The sequence below is a fragment of the Pseudonaja textilis genome, chromosome 1 (assembly GCF_049901715.1).
Source record: "Pseudonaja textilis isolate UNSWEBS1 chromosome 1, rPseTex1.2, whole genome shotgun sequence".
Lineage (NCBI taxonomy): Eukaryota > Metazoa > Chordata > Lepidosauria > Squamata > Elapidae > Pseudonaja > Pseudonaja textilis.
The window spans coordinates 132,716,735-132,733,650 of NC_141990.1; the positions used below are offsets into that span (position 1 = coordinate 132,716,735).

At 39.3% G+C, this 16,916-nt stretch overlaps 2 protein-coding genes across 2 annotated transcripts in view; one reads left to right on the top strand and one right to left on the bottom strand.

The window, feature by feature from the left end:
* Nucleotides 1-45: 45 nt before the first annotated feature.
* On the top strand, nucleotides 46-7,935 carry IAH1 (isoamyl acetate hydrolyzing esterase 1 (putative)). The gene is made up of 6 exons (XM_026695274.2): nucleotides 46-240; nucleotides 2,614-2,666; nucleotides 3,989-4,137; nucleotides 5,186-5,347; nucleotides 6,970-7,091; nucleotides 7,689-7,935. The coding sequence occupies exons 1-6, from the start codon at nucleotides 160-162 to the stop codon at nucleotides 7,878-7,880; spliced, it is 759 nt and encodes a 252-aa protein (XP_026551059.1). The 5' UTR covers nucleotides 46-159; the 3' UTR covers nucleotides 7,881-7,935.
* Nucleotides 7,240-16,916, bottom strand: part of ADAM17 (ADAM metallopeptidase domain 17) — a 34,644-nt gene continuing 24,967 nt past the window's right edge. Inside the window, exons 16-19 of the mRNA XM_026695273.2 lie at nucleotides 15,206-15,284; nucleotides 14,194-14,282; nucleotides 13,641-13,697; nucleotides 7,240-12,305 (exon numbers count right to left, since the gene is read on the bottom strand). Coding sequence (XP_026551058.2) covers nucleotides 11,958-12,305; nucleotides 13,641-13,697; nucleotides 14,194-14,282; nucleotides 15,206-15,284 — 573 coding nt within the window. The 3' untranslated portion in view covers nucleotides 7,240-11,957. The remainder of the gene's footprint in view (nucleotides 12,306-13,640; nucleotides 13,698-14,193; nucleotides 14,283-15,205; nucleotides 15,285-16,916) is intronic.

Here is a 16,916-nt window from a genome sequence, read left to right on the forward strand (position 1 = left end):
AGATCCACGATAGTTATTTATTTATTTTTTAAAAGAAAGAGCACGCAGGCTCGACCGCCAGCACAGCTGCCCCGCCCCCTTTGCACACTCACACAGCGCACACATACACACACCCGGTGGAGCCGCTCCGCCTGTAACCGCTGCTGCAAAAGCGAAAGCATGGCTTTGTCGGAAGCGGGGGCTGCAAGGGGGCTCCTTCGGTTGCCTCGGATCGTGCTTTTCGGAGACTCCATTACTGAGGTGCCTGGGGGTGCGGGGTGGGGGTGAGTGGGACATGGCCCCAAAACAGACGCAGAGGCCCTGCGCCCCTTCTCCCTCCCTTCCCCCGCTTCTGATTGATTTTCACACCTCTTGCTTTTATTCTCCTTTTTTCCTCTTACTTACTTACTTACAATTCTCCCCCCCCCATCGCCTGCAGCCTCGATCTCTTCGGAGGTATATTCAATTCAAAATAGAGCTGAAAGGGACTTTAGAGTTCTTGTAGTCCAACCCAGCCCCCTGCCCAAGCAGGAGACCCTATACCATTTCAGACAAGCGGCCTGTCCAGTCTCCTCTTCTTAAGTAGAAATTTTGGGATAGAATTTTTTTTCTACCTATGAATTTTTCTGTTAGAAAAAAATTATACTGAAGGTATTTTTTCTCTCTCTCTCTTCTTGAGTAGAAATTCACCAGGTGGAGTTTTCTTTTGAGCTGCCCAAAGAGGCTCGGAGAGGGGACGGGAAGACTTCCCTTGCTTAAGGTGGATTGGATTTTGCCAGGCTTGGAGCCAAAGTAAAAAAACCGGGAAAGAGGAGATTAATTGAATCTGACTTAAAATTTAAGGAGATAGGAGAAGTTTGGAAACGGGCTTTCTCTCTGTACCAAGCTCCAATCACCACCCAGACAGCATACAGTAATTGAAAATACAATGACTGTAATTGAAAATACAGTCAGGAGTGTCAGTACTTTTGCTGAAATAGTTGGGAAAGTCAAAAATGACTTCTGACCTGGCCTGCCTCGCTAGATTGTCATGCTTAATCTGAAATGTAAAGACTGCATTATTATTATTTTTATCCATCTTAAAATAGTCCTTAGAATGTGGGAATAGGTAAAGGAATATCTCTCCTCCTTCAGATTCCAACTGGGACTTTCAACCCATGTCTATTTTGCCCTTAAGCAGAAGTTGCTCACTATGATCTAAAGGCCTATCCATCCCTATTTCATAATAGTCAGTGAGAATAGCACCTCTCATATATCCATACATACATGACGTTATTTACACATTGCTTTTTCATTTAGTCAGAATATTTGTAGGTAGTCAGATTGCAAAAAACCTTAATATGGCCTATGGAGGTTTTTAGTCATCCAGATCAAAAAAAAAAAAGATGTTTTGCTTCTCATCCAAGAAGCTTCAATTCTGAGAAGCGAAATGTCTTCAAACAAAATAAATTCCAGTTGCCTCTTGAAAAAGTATCTGTGGGATTTAATATTCACTGATATTTTTAGCCTCTTTATTTTGGCTACCTGTTATTTCCAATGGTCTACATAAAAGCACCTGATACTGAAGGATTCCCAACCAACTCTTGATCAGATGCAATAGACTGCATGTTTTATACTGGTAGTCCTTGATTACAACCAGAACTGGGATCAGAATTTCATAATAAATCAGTGTGGTCATAAAGTGAGTCATCAACTGGATCTGATTTTATAGCCATTTTTAGCACAGTCATTAAACAAATCACTACAGTTAAATAAAACTTGGTCATTAAGCAAATCTATCTTCCCAATTGCTGTTCTTTATAGGAAATAGGCTGGGAAGATTGTGATCATAGGACTGTAGGGGTGATACGATGGCCATAAGTGCGAGGACAGGTTGTTGTAATTTTAAATTGTCCTTAAATGAACAGTCGTAAGTACAGGATCATGTGTACAGTACAAAACTACATACTTATGTACGTGCACATGCAACAGTGTTTCAAATGACATCCATCTCAAGGTAAAGTTGAAGAATTGAGATCCAAGGGCCAAATTCCACATCTTCCCCACAACATTTCTTACATGTGTACTTTGGAAAAGAAAGCAACCAAACTTCCTGCTCAAATGGATGATGATGGTGACCACTTCCAGAGTTCCTGTGAACAGAGGAGGCAGTTCCCTGAGTAGACCTGGGGCTTTGTAGTCCTAGATTCTGGATTGGGAACGCTGGTAATGCATTAAGGCTGGTGGATGGTGGTTTTCCAGTTTTGTTTTCAAATATATCAGTAGATGCCCTATTCTGCCTTGCAGGTATTTTGCCACTTTTCAAAGTAAATAATTCATACAGTTGTCTGATGTACATTGGCTTTTACTAAGGGAGAAATTACGCAGGTGCTACCAGGTATGGGGCTGTCAAATGTTAAACAATCCCTTCGTGGCAGCAGAGAGTTTCCTGTGCCTCATTATTGCCATCTACTGCAGAGAACTTTGCAACTCAGAACTGGTAGCCCTAAATTTGGTACTGCACTTAATTGCAAGGAGTCACTGTGTATGATGCTTAAAATATTACAATAATGTCAAAGACACTAGGCTGAACTGTAAGAACTAGTACATTGATTGGGATCTTTGCATTTACATTGTTAATTGTCTTTCTTCTAGTTTTCCTTCCAAGATAAGGGATGGGGCGCGTCACTTGCTAATAGATTAGCTAGGTAAGGAATACTAGCATTTTCTTTATTAGTTTTACCTCCCACCTTGTCAGGTCTTTTGTCATATTGAAAGGAAACACACTGTCAGAATTTTCAAATAATACTTCTCTCCAGATTGCATTCTTGATGATGTTATCATCTGACACATAAGGTAAAGGTTCCCCTCGCACGTATGTGCTCATCATTTCTGGCTCTAGGGGGCAGTGCTCATCTCCATTACAAAGCTGAAGAGCCAGCGCTGTCCGAAGACGTCTCCGTGGTCATGTGGCTGGCATGACTAAATGCCAAAGGCGCACAGAACCCTGTTACCTTCCCACCAAAGTGGTCCCTATTTTTCTACTTGCATTTTTACATGCTTTCGAACTGCTAGGTTGGCAGAAGCGGGGACAAGTAACAGGAGCCAACCTTTCTGATCAACAAGCTCAGCGTCTTAGCCGTTGAGCCACTACATCTGACACATAGGAGATCGTAAGCGATCACTGTGGAACCAGTGAAATTAATGTTCTTCTTAATGTAAATGGTAGACTCCTTGCTTCCCATCCACCCCTTTTACTGTTATTATTAATCTGTGTTTGGGCTCCTTTGGCATCTGATTTGTTGTTGATGAGTTGCCAACCCCACCAGGTAGATCAGACCATGAAATCAACTGCATGGCAGGGCAAAACCCACTTTTATTGAGATTGCTAGAATAACAGAATTGTGCAAGTGTGGCTGTGATATATCTTCCCTATCTCCTTTGATTCAGTGAATTAGGGAGGGATCTCGTTCCTCTCCACTTAAACAGTGTTCCCTCCTCTTTTGCCTTGGCAACAATTCCTGCATATTTTCCTCAAAGTCATCTTCTTTATAGTCTACAATTATGTTCCCCCACCAATTTTTAAACAATTTCTAAAAGCTCTACTGGGCCTCTCTAGTAGTTCAGGCTCTTCAAATCTATAATGAAGCGCAATGCCTGGAAATACATTGGAAATTGACTGCAAACATAAACGTCGTGTTTGTGCTGCATTGTAAATAAGGTTTGACAATAAGAAAATGTGTAAGAATTCTGGGTAGGAATGATGAAAGATACAAAAAGCTTCTTTTCAACGTGGAATATGATACATTATGGAGAGGAGAGGACGAGAAAGTCAGATTCATGCTAAGTGCTAAATCAATTTGACTGGTAGTATGTATCTGTGAATTCTTTGGGACTAAAATTCTGAATAACCTATATGGAATACAATATTGAATAATTCCCTGGCCAATCTTTACCATTTCAAGATGTAGATTTATCACATAATGAGACACACAGAGAGACACTCATTTTATGTGTATACTCGTTTTAGAAAATGCGATGTCTTGAATCGTGGACTCTCTGGCTACAACACCAGGTGGGCTAAAATTGTTCTTCCAAGATTAATCCACAAAGACCATAATGCTGGAAACATCCTGGCAGTGACTGTTTTCTTTGGGGCAAATGACAGCGCTTTGAAAGGTATAGAACATTTTGATTCTTCATCCTACTCTTCGAATTTGAGGTTTTGTTAGGCTGGTGTTGAAAAGTATGTTACTTCAAATATTTTAAAGCCTTCACGCACTGCTCCAGATACATTTAATCAGCAGATTAAATCCACTTTCTTGGATTATGGCAAGATGCATGTTAGTGTTAGCTGTTGAAGTAATGGGGAAAATATAATGGCTTGCTTGAATTTCAACAAAAGCGCAGAGGTGAGCTGCTGCTGGTTTGCCCCAGTTCAGGCGAACCAGTGGTTAAGATTCTGTGCAGTTCGGCGAACCGGCAAATCTCACCACTGGCTGCCCCTGCTTGTTTTCTGGGCCATTTTCAGCCTGAAAAACAGGCCCCAAAACAGCCAAAAAACCTGGTTGGTTTTGGGGCTGTTTTCAGGCCATTTTCTGGGCTGTTTTTTGGTTGTTTTTAGTCCAAAATGGCCTGAAAAATAGCCAAAAAACAGGCAGGGGCGGGCCAGCCAGTGGCTGAACCCTACCTCTGCCTTGGAGGTGAGTGGTCAGGAGGCGGGGCTGGGTGTGATGAGTGACATAACATCACCCACCCAGTCACATGACCAACCAGACACACCTAGCCAGCCAGAGAACCAGTTGTTAAGTTATTCCAATCCCACCACTGCAAAAGTGCTTAGAATGTGTTACTGAGATGATGTTTCATTGCTTGCCAGGCTGCTGAATCAGCATTCTTGATGTCCAGGGCTGTATGGCTGATCCAGCAGCTAACTGTATTTTCCTTGCAAAAGATCCATGCTGGGAGGGGTGAGCGTCTTTCAAGGAAACAGGGACTCCACTGTCTTTCTCGGTGTTCCTTGTGTCTTAATTGATTTTGTAGCCAAGTTAGCACTTTCTTTGCTTTGCGAAAATGTATTTAGATTGGGAGCTTTTTGCTTCCTTCCCCTCCCAGTTTTACTTAACTCTCCTACCTTTTCCCAGCTTGAGAAGGGCTGTGTAAGAAACAACACATGACCAGAGCACAACAACTACCAGAAAGTTAACTCCTGTATCTCATTAAACAGATGAGAACCCGAGACAGCACGTTCCACTGGAGGAGTATGCTGACAATTTGAAAAGTATGATAGGCTACCTCAACTCTGTGGACATTTCCAAACAGGACATTATATTAGTGACTCCACCACCCCTTCATGAAGCTAGTTGGGAAAAAGAGTGCATGGCTAAAGGTGAGGCATTTTTTAAAAATTCCTATTTAAATAGAATTGGCAAACTTCACCTGCACGGTTTATTCCATGTTCTACCTAGTTAAGTTATACCAGGAATAGACTGTTTGGCCTAGCCTTTTTCCATGAGCTCTGCCAAGTTTGTCCTATTAGCCTCTTTTTTTTTTTTTTCTTTGCAAATAAAATGACCGTTTATTTATTTCCATCTTAAAATTAGAACCAAAGCATTCAACTGTACGGAAATAGCTTTTTTAAAAAAAGACAACACAGTAGCTCAAAATCATCTGCAGAATCATCCTATGAAGGCAAAATTAGCTTCTAAGCTTTACTGCATGTGATATTATGGTCAGCAAAAGGATTCTCTGTACCCAACTGTGGTTCTACACTATACATATATTTACATCCAGTTTTGTCCGTTCTGATAGCTCTTGTTAGGAAAAAGAAAAATGGGTGCCAGATCTAATTTGGTTAGCAAAATGTCTGGATGTTCCTGGATTGTAATGTCACCACAGAATCTAGTCAAGACAGGAGTCCTGATATTGGAAAACTGTTACAGAACTTGGTTTTTCATTCATATATATGGCACAAGATCCCTTCCATTATGAATTCATATGCAAAAATTCAAAATACAGCAAGCACACAAGGAAGAATGCTCAGAGCATGGATTCTAGAATCCATTTCAGCCTCTTTAACAGCAGTGGCCAGAGGCCATTTTGTTTCCTCCCTTGTAATAAAGTTATGAGTTTCTATACTTCAGCTCTGTCCTCATGTTACACCTCTTTGTGTATGTGTGCAGAGGGAAGCAGAGGGCGGACTAAATGTACACTGCACTAAGTCACCTGACTACAGTAGGAGGGAAGTGAGTCTAGACTGGCCCAATCACAGTTTTCCAGTTCATTATCCAGCTGGTTCTCCCGGAAGGATGCATTGGGGCAATTTTTTCAGTTTTTTTCTGCAGCCGCTAGTTGGAACCAACCCATTTTTACCTTTATTTTTCTTCTGTGACATTTCTCCTAACGCTAAATTTATTTTCATTTTATTAGGGCTTTGGAAAGATTACCTGGTGAAGGAGAGACAAGGACAATTCTGATTTTTTTTTTCCTGCTTTCGTTCCAACAGATCAATGGGTTGGACTTAATGAGAATAGCAAAAATTAATTCTGGATCTAAATTAAATTAAATTCTTAATTAAGCTTAATTCCTTACACATAAATTCCAAAAATTGCCCACATCTACATCTGGATGGGACTGGAGCTGGAAGAAAGTATATTGTTATTCTGCTTGTCCACAGATTCCCCCTTGTTTAGCGGTTGTTCTCACTTAGCAACTGTTTTTAGTTGTGACTGACTTGTGACCAATCCTCATATTTATGACCTTCACAAATCTACAAAGCAAAGGAATTCTGAAGCACCTTTGTAGTTCCACTTAGTAACTGCTTAGCTTGAAAACCAAGTGGGGTCCTTAAATGAGGACTACCTGTACCGTGTTAAAGCCTAAGGGTAGTGAGTTGCATTATCTGGATCTACTTGTGATTCATGTTTGTTACTCAAAAAGGAAAAGCTGGACTCAGCATTTAAGTTTGATGTGTATCACCCCCCTTCCTCCCCACCCCTGAATTCTCAACAGGTGAAAAACTAAATCGTCTAAATTCTGTCACTGGGGAATATGCAAAGGCTTGTGTTAAAGTAGCTGAAGAATGTGGCACTGATGTCATTGACCTGTGGACACTTATGCAAAAAGGAAACCAGGTAAGATTTCAGAGATTGTCATTTGCGCGGTGTCTGCAGCAAAGTGAAGCTGATTTCCTTAGTGGGTGCACAATCTCCCTTAGAAGCTCATCATGTTCTATTTTGCAGACGGGCAGATTAGTCGAACAATGATTAACACCAGTAGTCCTTTGGCTTAACACAGTTCATTTATTGACTGTTCAAAGTTACAACTGCATTAAAAGAGTGACTTACGAGAGTTTTTCACGCTTACGACTGTTGGGACATTCCCCGTGGTCATGTGATCCAAATTCAAATGCTTGGCAACTGGGTTCATAGTTACGACAGTTGCAGTGTCCTGGGATCCTGGGATCACTTTTTGCAACCTTCTGACAAGCAAGTCAGTGGGGAAGACAGATTCACTTAATAACTGTGTTACTAACTTAACTGCAGTGGTTTCCTTAAAAACTGTGGCAGGGTTGTAAAAGGGGGCAAAATTCATTTAACAAACGTCTCCCTTAGAAATAGAAATTTTAGGCTCAATTATGGTCGTACGCTGTATTTATGGCTTAAGTTTCTTTCTGTTAAATCATCTGAACAATTCACGACATTTTATATTTTGTGAAATCTCTGATTTAGGACTTCGGCTGTTACCTGTCAGATGGACTCCATTTATCAGAAAAAGGAAATACTTTTCTAGCAAACCAACTTTGGACCCTCCTAGAAAAAAAATTGTCAGCCCTTCCTCAGTTGCTTCCCTACTGGCGTGATGTAGATCATCTCTATCCTGAAGCTAGTCTCCTGGGCATCCCCACTACTAAGAAGCAATAAAAAGAATAACATCCGTGGGTTTTGTGGATACAAAATAAAATTTCCTTTTTTCCATGATCCGCGATACCAATTCTTAAAAGAGTATACTGATATGAACTTGCATTCTCAATTATTAGGCCTTTCGATATTCATGCATAATTGCTGACTCTTCTAATTATGTAACTAGTGACTGCCATAGATAGGACAATTACCTGTTGAAAATTAAAATGCACATGGTACGCGTAAGAAAATTATCAATACGAGCAAGAAACAGACAAACCAAGCCTGATGGATCAGACAATCCCATATTGCTACAAAACTTTAGACTATATTTCAGGCTCAGAACAGGGCTAGGTGTCTAACTTGGGTTATTTGATAGGATCACCAGGTTTTGGATAGCGTTTGGGGGGTTGCACTCCCAAAGACTATTGGCTTAAGAATTAAGACTATTTTAGAAGGGATCTTAAAGGGGGAGTGCTTGCCACACCCTCTGGATTTTCCAAAACGCAAAGGGGGGAAAAAGGCTACATTTTATTTCTTCAACCCCAGAATTGATATTCAGGAGTGCCAGTGGGTTCCACTCTTGCCCTAAGAAATCTTTCTCTTCTGGCAATAGCAAATTGGTTAAGTAACCCAGGATCATGCATACAGCAAGTGGCCAGGTGACTTACTTAGGTTGGTAAATGCTAATGATTTCTGGAGTGGACATTAGCAATCAGGATTTTGTATTGGGGGTACAGAATCATATGACATAGGGATTAAAAGATGGAATTAAAAGATGGAGGGACAATAGTTAATGCAAACAATATAGATAGCAATTGTAATCCAAGACGATTACGATAATTGATAATTCTGAATCAAGCTTGACCAAAGCTTGAGAATGTGGATGGTGATGACCCTGACTGAGACAATCAACAGTGTGAATGAAATAATAGCAAAAATTGTCTTTGGGCACTTTGGAGAAAGTAATGTAGAAGTCCTGCTAAGTGAAATGTTAGGGAAAACAATCAAATGTTTTAGAGATGCAATGAAGGTTTAATCTGGTTGGTAGGTTACCACTAAGGTGACATTCTGATTTCAGAGGGAAACAGGGACACAACGGGGAGAGAACTGCTCATATAGTTGTGGTGAGAAACATACCAAACCACAATGACTAAAGTGGTAAAAGCAATGTTTTACCACTAAGGTGTTTAAAACTATGTGTAAAGTATGTGTAATCCAAGCTGATATTGGTCTTGGACTGAGTGATAATTTGGTAAACAAGAACCACAATCATAACAGTACAAGCAAAAGGTCTTTTGGCTGTTTAATTTTTGCTGATGTGGGTGCTTAGTCTAAAAAAATAGCTTAGTAGGTTCAGTCAGCAGCTAACATTTGCTGGTTGGAAGGAAGTGGGCAGGCAGCTCTTTGGAAATTCCATCAGAGCTGCCAAAAGAAGGCAGTTTAAATGCAAGGCCCAACCCAGAATGCATCAAAATGTGCTTTCTGCTATTTTCTAATATCAACTTCTGCTTCAAGTGGGACATAGACCATTTCAAGCTTCCTCCTTAGATATTTCACCGGACAGTAGTTACATTACCAATGACTTTGTCTGATTTCTGTGGTGTTCACCTTGCTAAATGAATAGAACAAGGATGGGCAACTCTGCCTATCATAATCAGTCAACTAACTCAAGCAGCATGCCAACAGATTCCTTTTTATCCAATGTTCAGCAGTTGACAATACCATACTAAGATGAGCTGAACGGTTTTTAAAGAACAAGGTTCTATGTTTGATTGCTGCTATTGCATCTATTATCAGTTACAGCCACGTCCTCCCTATACAATTGAAAATACAAGGGCGAAACAAATATTTTAGACCACTCATCAGTCTACAAACATCCCGCATAGCTGTTTCCGGAATACAAGTTGATAGAATAGACAACTGCAGCATTTAATTGCCTTGGTTATTACGACACATGTTGAAGTGCAATGTTTAACAGGTTATTGAAGCTTTTAAATTATCACAGAAAAAGGTGGACTTGCGTATCAATAATCACAACTATTCGATTAATGCCAAGATGCATCTCATGAAGAACATTTCTAAGTTGTCCTTGATACAAGCTTAACTTGTGACCCTATAGACACAATCATGCAAGTAGCTTTGCAACAATATGGGCAGTTGTTTCTTCCTGCTCCTTCTACAACGTTTTTGGTATGTCTAATCTAGCCTACAGTTGAGGGATTCTTGCTGAATCTGCTACATCCAGGTACTATAAGCCAGGGTGGCACAATGGTTAGAGTGCAGTACTGCAGGCTACTGAGTGTCGGCTGCCTGTAATTTGGCAGTACAAATCTCACCAGGTTCAAGAGTTAGGGTTAGGGTAAAACGAGGACCCAGATAATTGGAGGCAATATGCTGACTCTGTTTACTGCTTAGAGAGGGGTGTAAAAGCACTGTGAAGTGGTATACAAGTCTAAGTGCTATTACTATTGCTACTAACCGGGCCTTGCTTTGCTTTAGGAGCCCAGCCAGGGTTGACATCTCCAGGGCCTGAAAAACCTGAAGCTTTAATTAACACCAACTAGTTTCATATTTCAATATCTTTTAGAAAATCATTTTATTACATGGCAATGGGAGCTCTTACTCCTCAGATAAAGGTTACTTTAACAGCTGGGTATGAATTCTAAACAATTAACAGACTATGGTAAAAATACCTCAGGGACACAAATTCAAGTAGTGTAACAAATACCCATGAAAAATGTACAGTTTGTTAAATTAGATGCTACAAAATACAAATGTTTCATCAGTCATTTGACACGTGGACCAGCTCCCAAGCTGTTGTGTTTTACATAAAGCATAACTTAGGGCATGATTAGATGAGCAATCGGAAATAATGCTATCCTTTTAATCGTGAGCCAACCGTTTCTATATGCACTGCCTCCACTCTTTGAGATCAGATCCCTTCCAAGCAAAAGGAGAGGGCTGTGCTGTTCCTGCTTTTGCTCACTCAGCAAAAGGCCCGGAGAAAGTCACAAAAGGCAGCAATTGGCACTTGACGGTGATCAGGACTGAGATAAGTCAGGCTAGTGGCAAAGGAGCCCCCCACAAGATGCTCAGGTCTTTTTCCTCATGGCACCCACAATGGTTGCTTTCCCACAGAAGCAGATCAGCCATAAAAATGCAATGCGAAATACGCCCTAGCTGAAACAACACGCAGATGCCTTGGATACGGTACACTAACATGTTTTGAAATACAGTTTTATGAAGTCTCATCTCTTTCTAGACTTACATTCCTTCCTCACAAAGTGAAAGAGGTGAAATGACAATTGCACCTTTAAGCTGCTTGTTTTGCATCAGAGATTAACATCCAGCACGCTATGTGCATACAAATCTGAAAATCGATGAAAAGATTGCTTCTATCTCAATTGGGTTTTGATTATCTTCCTGTTGGGTTCCGATCAGAACAGCATAATTAAATCCACACTGTATTTTATTCTGAAAAAAATTCTCAGATTCCAAGATTTGCATTGAAGTAATGAGCTGCTATGATTTAGCTGAAATCTCTGCCTTTCCTAAATATCAATTAAATTTAAAGATTCCCTTCATCTTTCATTTAAAAATAAATACTGTTTAGCAGCATTCCTCAATTCTCTAATACAAGAAGACTTCATTTATTTGGAAGGACTGTATTCTGGAGGGGAATAAGAAATTTGTTTGGGTAGTGCTGTTTAATACCAAGAAGGCACATTATAAAAATACTAAGATTCACAAATCTTGGGTCAGAGAGATTATGGCTTGATTCCATCAATGGAAGGGTAGGTTCAATTTGAGAATACAGAAAAGAGTCAAAAAACCCCAATATCTGACCTCACTTTTTATGCTTTTAGGCAGTACTCATTCATACTGCTATCAGGAAGATCATACATATGGCCAGCATCTGCAGTTGGTCACTTCCTTACTTTTTTCTCAGTATACATATATATGTGTATACATGTACAAATTCATACACACACACGAACACAGACGCACAGAGAGGCAGAGAATACAATGAAATGGTTTTAGATCAACTAGCTGAAATTGATTTTGCGCAGAAGAATCAGCAGCTGAGAAGGCAGACTAGCACTCAGTTTCTTTGCTGTCTACCCTTTGCTGGCGCTGCAGTTTAAAAGAGCTTTTCTCACTCCTGGTGACCGGGTGATCTGTCAGGTCTTCAAATGATTTGGCAGCTGTACTGTTGTTTGGAAAAGGATCCTTCTCAAAGCAATCCTCCTCCATATGGGAGTCTGTGCTTGGATCCTCTTGGATGGTGTCCATTCTTTGGTGATCCAGTTTTGGGGGCCCTGCTGCCACAGACACCGGTACGATGGACTGCAAAGGCTGGTGCCGACTTGCTGGGGGCACAACAGGGAAAGGCTTGATGATTCTGATGGAGGCTGAATCCATGCTGCTCAACATCTCGACATTCTGCAAGAGACAAGTGGGTCGTACATTAATCAGAAGAGGAAGGAGGAGGATGGTAAAAGTCTTAACCACCTGCTTTATTCTTAAAAGTCTTAACCGCCAGCAAAGTGTTCACAGAATTTATCCTGTACATGTGGTAAGAAGGCAAGTCTTGAGAGCCAGTACAAATAAAGAGACCATTGAACTCTGAGAGAATTCTGGCCCATACAAACCTCTGTACTTTTAATGAAAGATGACCATTTAAAAGCACTGCTAAAATGGGCTGTAGCAAAGTTGTATATCAGGGGTGTTAAATCCAAGGCCTACGGGGTGCTTAAATCTGGTCCATGGGGCTGGCCTGGAAATATCAAAGGACTGGCCCGCGGTGCCTCTGCCAGCCAAAACAGGCTGCGGGGGCGGAGGGAAGGGGGCAGCCCGTTTTCAGCCTCCACGGCCTCCTGCAGCACTCTGCTAGCCGAAAGCAGGGCATCTTTCTACAAGGTTACTTTTAAATAGGGAGCTATGATAAAGTTACAACTACCGTAGGACAAACTGAAACTAACTTAAACTAAAATATAGCTGAATGAAATTAAGAAAGGACGTCTGTAGCCTATGCTCAATGCAGGAAATGCAACGTATGTATAATCTCAAGTAACTCAGAAACTGAACTAGGTAGAGAGAGTTTTGAAGTTGTTCTATATTGAGAATTTGATAGTTTGGCATGAACAAGTTTTTCCTGGAAAGAATGTCTTTCAGAATTGGATTGGGTTCTTGTAACCCAAACTTATGGCTTTTTAAAAACACAATTCAAAAACATGACATACTTACATGATTTTTTAAAAATCAATGTAGGCTGACTTTTTTGTTCAGCTGAATATACATTTCACAGGTAGTTTTGAATTAGGACAATTGAATCCAGAATTTTGGTTGTAACTTATTGCAGGCAGAGGTTGAATTACCACATAACCGGACTCAATTTTATGGATTGTTCTTATGATGGTCATCAAGCAAATCACCTCACATGGTCATAAATCTGAATCCAGCTTATTTAGTGGGTATTTGGGGATGTAAAGTAGCAAAACAAGTCACAAACCGCTCTCATGTGTGACTGCGGGATGCTGCAGCTGATGGTCAAATGCAAGCCAGTTGCCAAATGACCAAAACGCAATTACAACATGACTGCAGGGCTGGTATGGCAGCTGTAATTCATGGATGGGTCATAAGTAACTTTTTTTGAATCTGTTGAATAGTTATCAAATGACTGGTCATAAGTTGAGGACTACCTGATGAAAATTTTATCCAGCAGAGGTTTGTTGTCAACAAATGCAATACTAAAAGTATTAATTCAAGCAAACTTACACTTGGTCCAAACAGAGATTTGGTGTTTTCTTCATATTGCCTATCCAATTTCTTGTCCTGTTAAAAAAGGAGAAAATCACATCTTTTATTTCTATAAACAAATAATCATTTTACAAGTAATCAGAACTCAGGAGTAGTTAGGTCAATCACTAAGCAAGTGATTATAACTTCGAAGCAGTTTCAAATTATCTAGTCAATATGCTTCTTCCTCTTGCTTTGAAAAAAATAATAATCAAGGTTTTAAATAATTTCTTTAAAAACCTCAAAGTTCTGAAAAAGAAGCAAATTTTGAGGAATCAAAACATTCTCAAATTACTGGAAGTGGGGGAGGAAGGAGTGGAATGAATAAACAGGGAATTCTCTTCCTGCGAAGATCTAAGTATCAAATGTGTAAATACTCAGCACTGATTTTTGTAATTATGGACTCAATGTCTTTTACTATAAATTTACTATAAACTTTGTAGACAATTACATTTTCTTAAATGTCTACTGTTGACTGATCATTCATAAAATCGCACTTGAATTTAAGGCACCTGTTTAAATTAAAACTTACCATACAATGTACTATAATACTGAGAGGAATCCAAAACACCAAGGAGAATACAAGTACAGATCCTACTATGTTGTCTGCTAAAAATTTCCCTGTTTAAAAGAGAAAAGACACCAAATTCTAGCAATATTAGAAATAAAGGATATGGAAAACAGTGCGCAAACAAATACAACAAATAAATTTTTATATGTCTTTTTCCCAACTGATTAGTGCAGATGCAGTAAAGAATGGAATGAAAAATGGGAAGCTAGACATTTCTCCAGGGTATGCATTTAATACTGTCTTCTTATATGTCAATTTAATAAACTAAGAAGGATCAGCAACTTGGAAATGAAATAAATGCTATCTTTACTTTTGCTGGGTAGTTACACTAATTATAAGCCTCCTTTTATTTTTTGCATAATATTTTAAAAGTTGTACCACTCCCCTTGGAAATACATACAAACCTGTTTGTTCAGTTTGCATAGCTCTGTATAGCAATAGAATTGATGCCAATTATGAATCTATTATCACAGCCAGAATTTACATGATTAGATTATAAATCCAGAATTATTCAAGATTGGATGGAGGAAAGAAACTATTTTATTAAAACCTTAGGTGCACTAGTTAACATAAATATTTAAATCGGGTGTGTCCAAATCATGGCCCATGGGCCACATGCAGCTAGTAATGCAGCCCCACAAAATTATAAACTTTTAACATTATGTAATGTTTTTTAGTTATTTATATACATTAATTACACATTTTATATGCAGCCCAAGACAATTCCTCTTCACTCAATGTGGCCTAGGCAAGCCAAAAGGCTGGACACCCATGATTTAAATAATTGCAAATATGCAATTTATATCAAAAAATATATCATTATCAAGTCAATATTAGATATGTTCATGCTACCAAATTTATTGACAGAACTGCTTTTTAACTATCACGTTACAAAAAGCCAACAGAACATGGCATGAAGTAGAAGAGATGGGCTGAAAGTAAGATTTCAAGCAGTGGACGATGCGTATCTTACCAAATGTATTGATGCTAAGCTGATCAATGAAAACCCAAAGTCGCTCAATCACATCCTGTACACGCTTGTCACATTTGCCCTGTAAAATACAATGCTGGCTTAGAAAACCCAGTTTCCATCCTAATGACAGAACAATCTATCTGAAGAATAGTGAGAAACAGAAAAGGCAGGCTAAGTGCAATAAAACTTGGTAGTGATTTCTCTAGAAAGCCATACCATTAACCAATTTAAAATAAGAAAACTATGGACTATTGGTGGCTTTGATATTTTATTACAAATAACACCTTACTAATAACACCTCAAAATATGACAGAATAGGCTTCGGGGCTATAGCTACCCCGTAGAGGTAGCTGAAGATAGGGAAGATCCGGCAGGGGTCCAGGGAAATCGCAACTCCCCTCTTCAGCTGCCTTAACTCCCTTTTCCGAAAGTGGTAAGAGCTGCAGAAATGGCCGCCATAAAGAAACACTCATCCGGAAAAGAATGTGCAGGAGGAAGCTGAGAAAGTGAAAGTTTTGGCTGACCGGGATAACAAGCAACATTCAAGATACCCTGGAATTTTAATTTTATCAATGATACATTGCTCCCAAAGAAGATCTGGAAGCAGCGAATGAAAGTGAAAAGGGAAGGTTTTTTTTTCTCACTCTCCTTTCCTTACGGTGACAGCAGATGGATGAGAAATTGGAAAAACCCGCTTTGGCATCAGCAGGTAATTAAACTGGAAAATTAAAGCCAAGGGGACAATAAAGATTTCTGAACATTGAAAAAAAAATTTGTTTGCTGTAAGTGGGAAGGGAGAGGAAAAGAATTAATCTTTGCTGTAAGTGGGAAGGGAGAGGAAAAGAATTAATCTTAATTAAATATTAATCTCCATCGAAGATTTTGATGGAGGAGGCTGCTTGGAATTTAAAAGACTAGAGCTAAATTGTAACAAGACTTCTAAAAGATACATTTTAATTGGAACTTTGTAACTGAATTGCAACCCCAGGAAGAGAAAGTGAAAAAAAAGAAAGTGTTAAATGAAATAGCCTGTGTGTATCTGGACTGTTTGGTGACTTTGGGACTTTTGGAAATTACTATTTGAATGATTAAAAACATTTGGGTTGTTTAAAAAAAAATTCTTACAATGGCATTACTTGTGGAGGAACTGAAAATGGAATTTAAAAAATATAAAGAAGAGGAACAAGAAGGGAAGGGCTCTTTTGGCTCCATTTTTCATTTTTTAGAAATGACGATTTCTACTTATGAGAAACTACAAGAACAAGAAGATTGGGATGAAGAAGAAGCCATCTTTAATGAACAAGCAACTTTATCTGGGGAAGAAAGGGGAAAGGGGGGAAAGAGAATGGAGAATTTAAGACTTAAAAAAACAACCAAAAAAGGGAAAAATAAGGTGAAAAGTGGATACAATGTCAGAAAGCAACAGAAAAGAGGAATGCAGAAGAGGGTGGAGATCAAGAGACAAGGGGGTAAAAAGGGTAGAATGGAGAAGCAAGGGAGGAAGCAAGGGAGGAAGCAAGGGAAGAGAAGCTACAAAGGTCTGAAACAAGATGTAAAGAAACAGGATTTATTTAGAGATAATGGGTAAAAATATAACTGAAAAAGAGATTCTGCAAAGGTACATAAGACTATATTGTTTTATTTGTATTTGAAATAATGTTAGAAAATTGTAACAACTTATGATTATAAACTGGCATAAAATATTTAATGT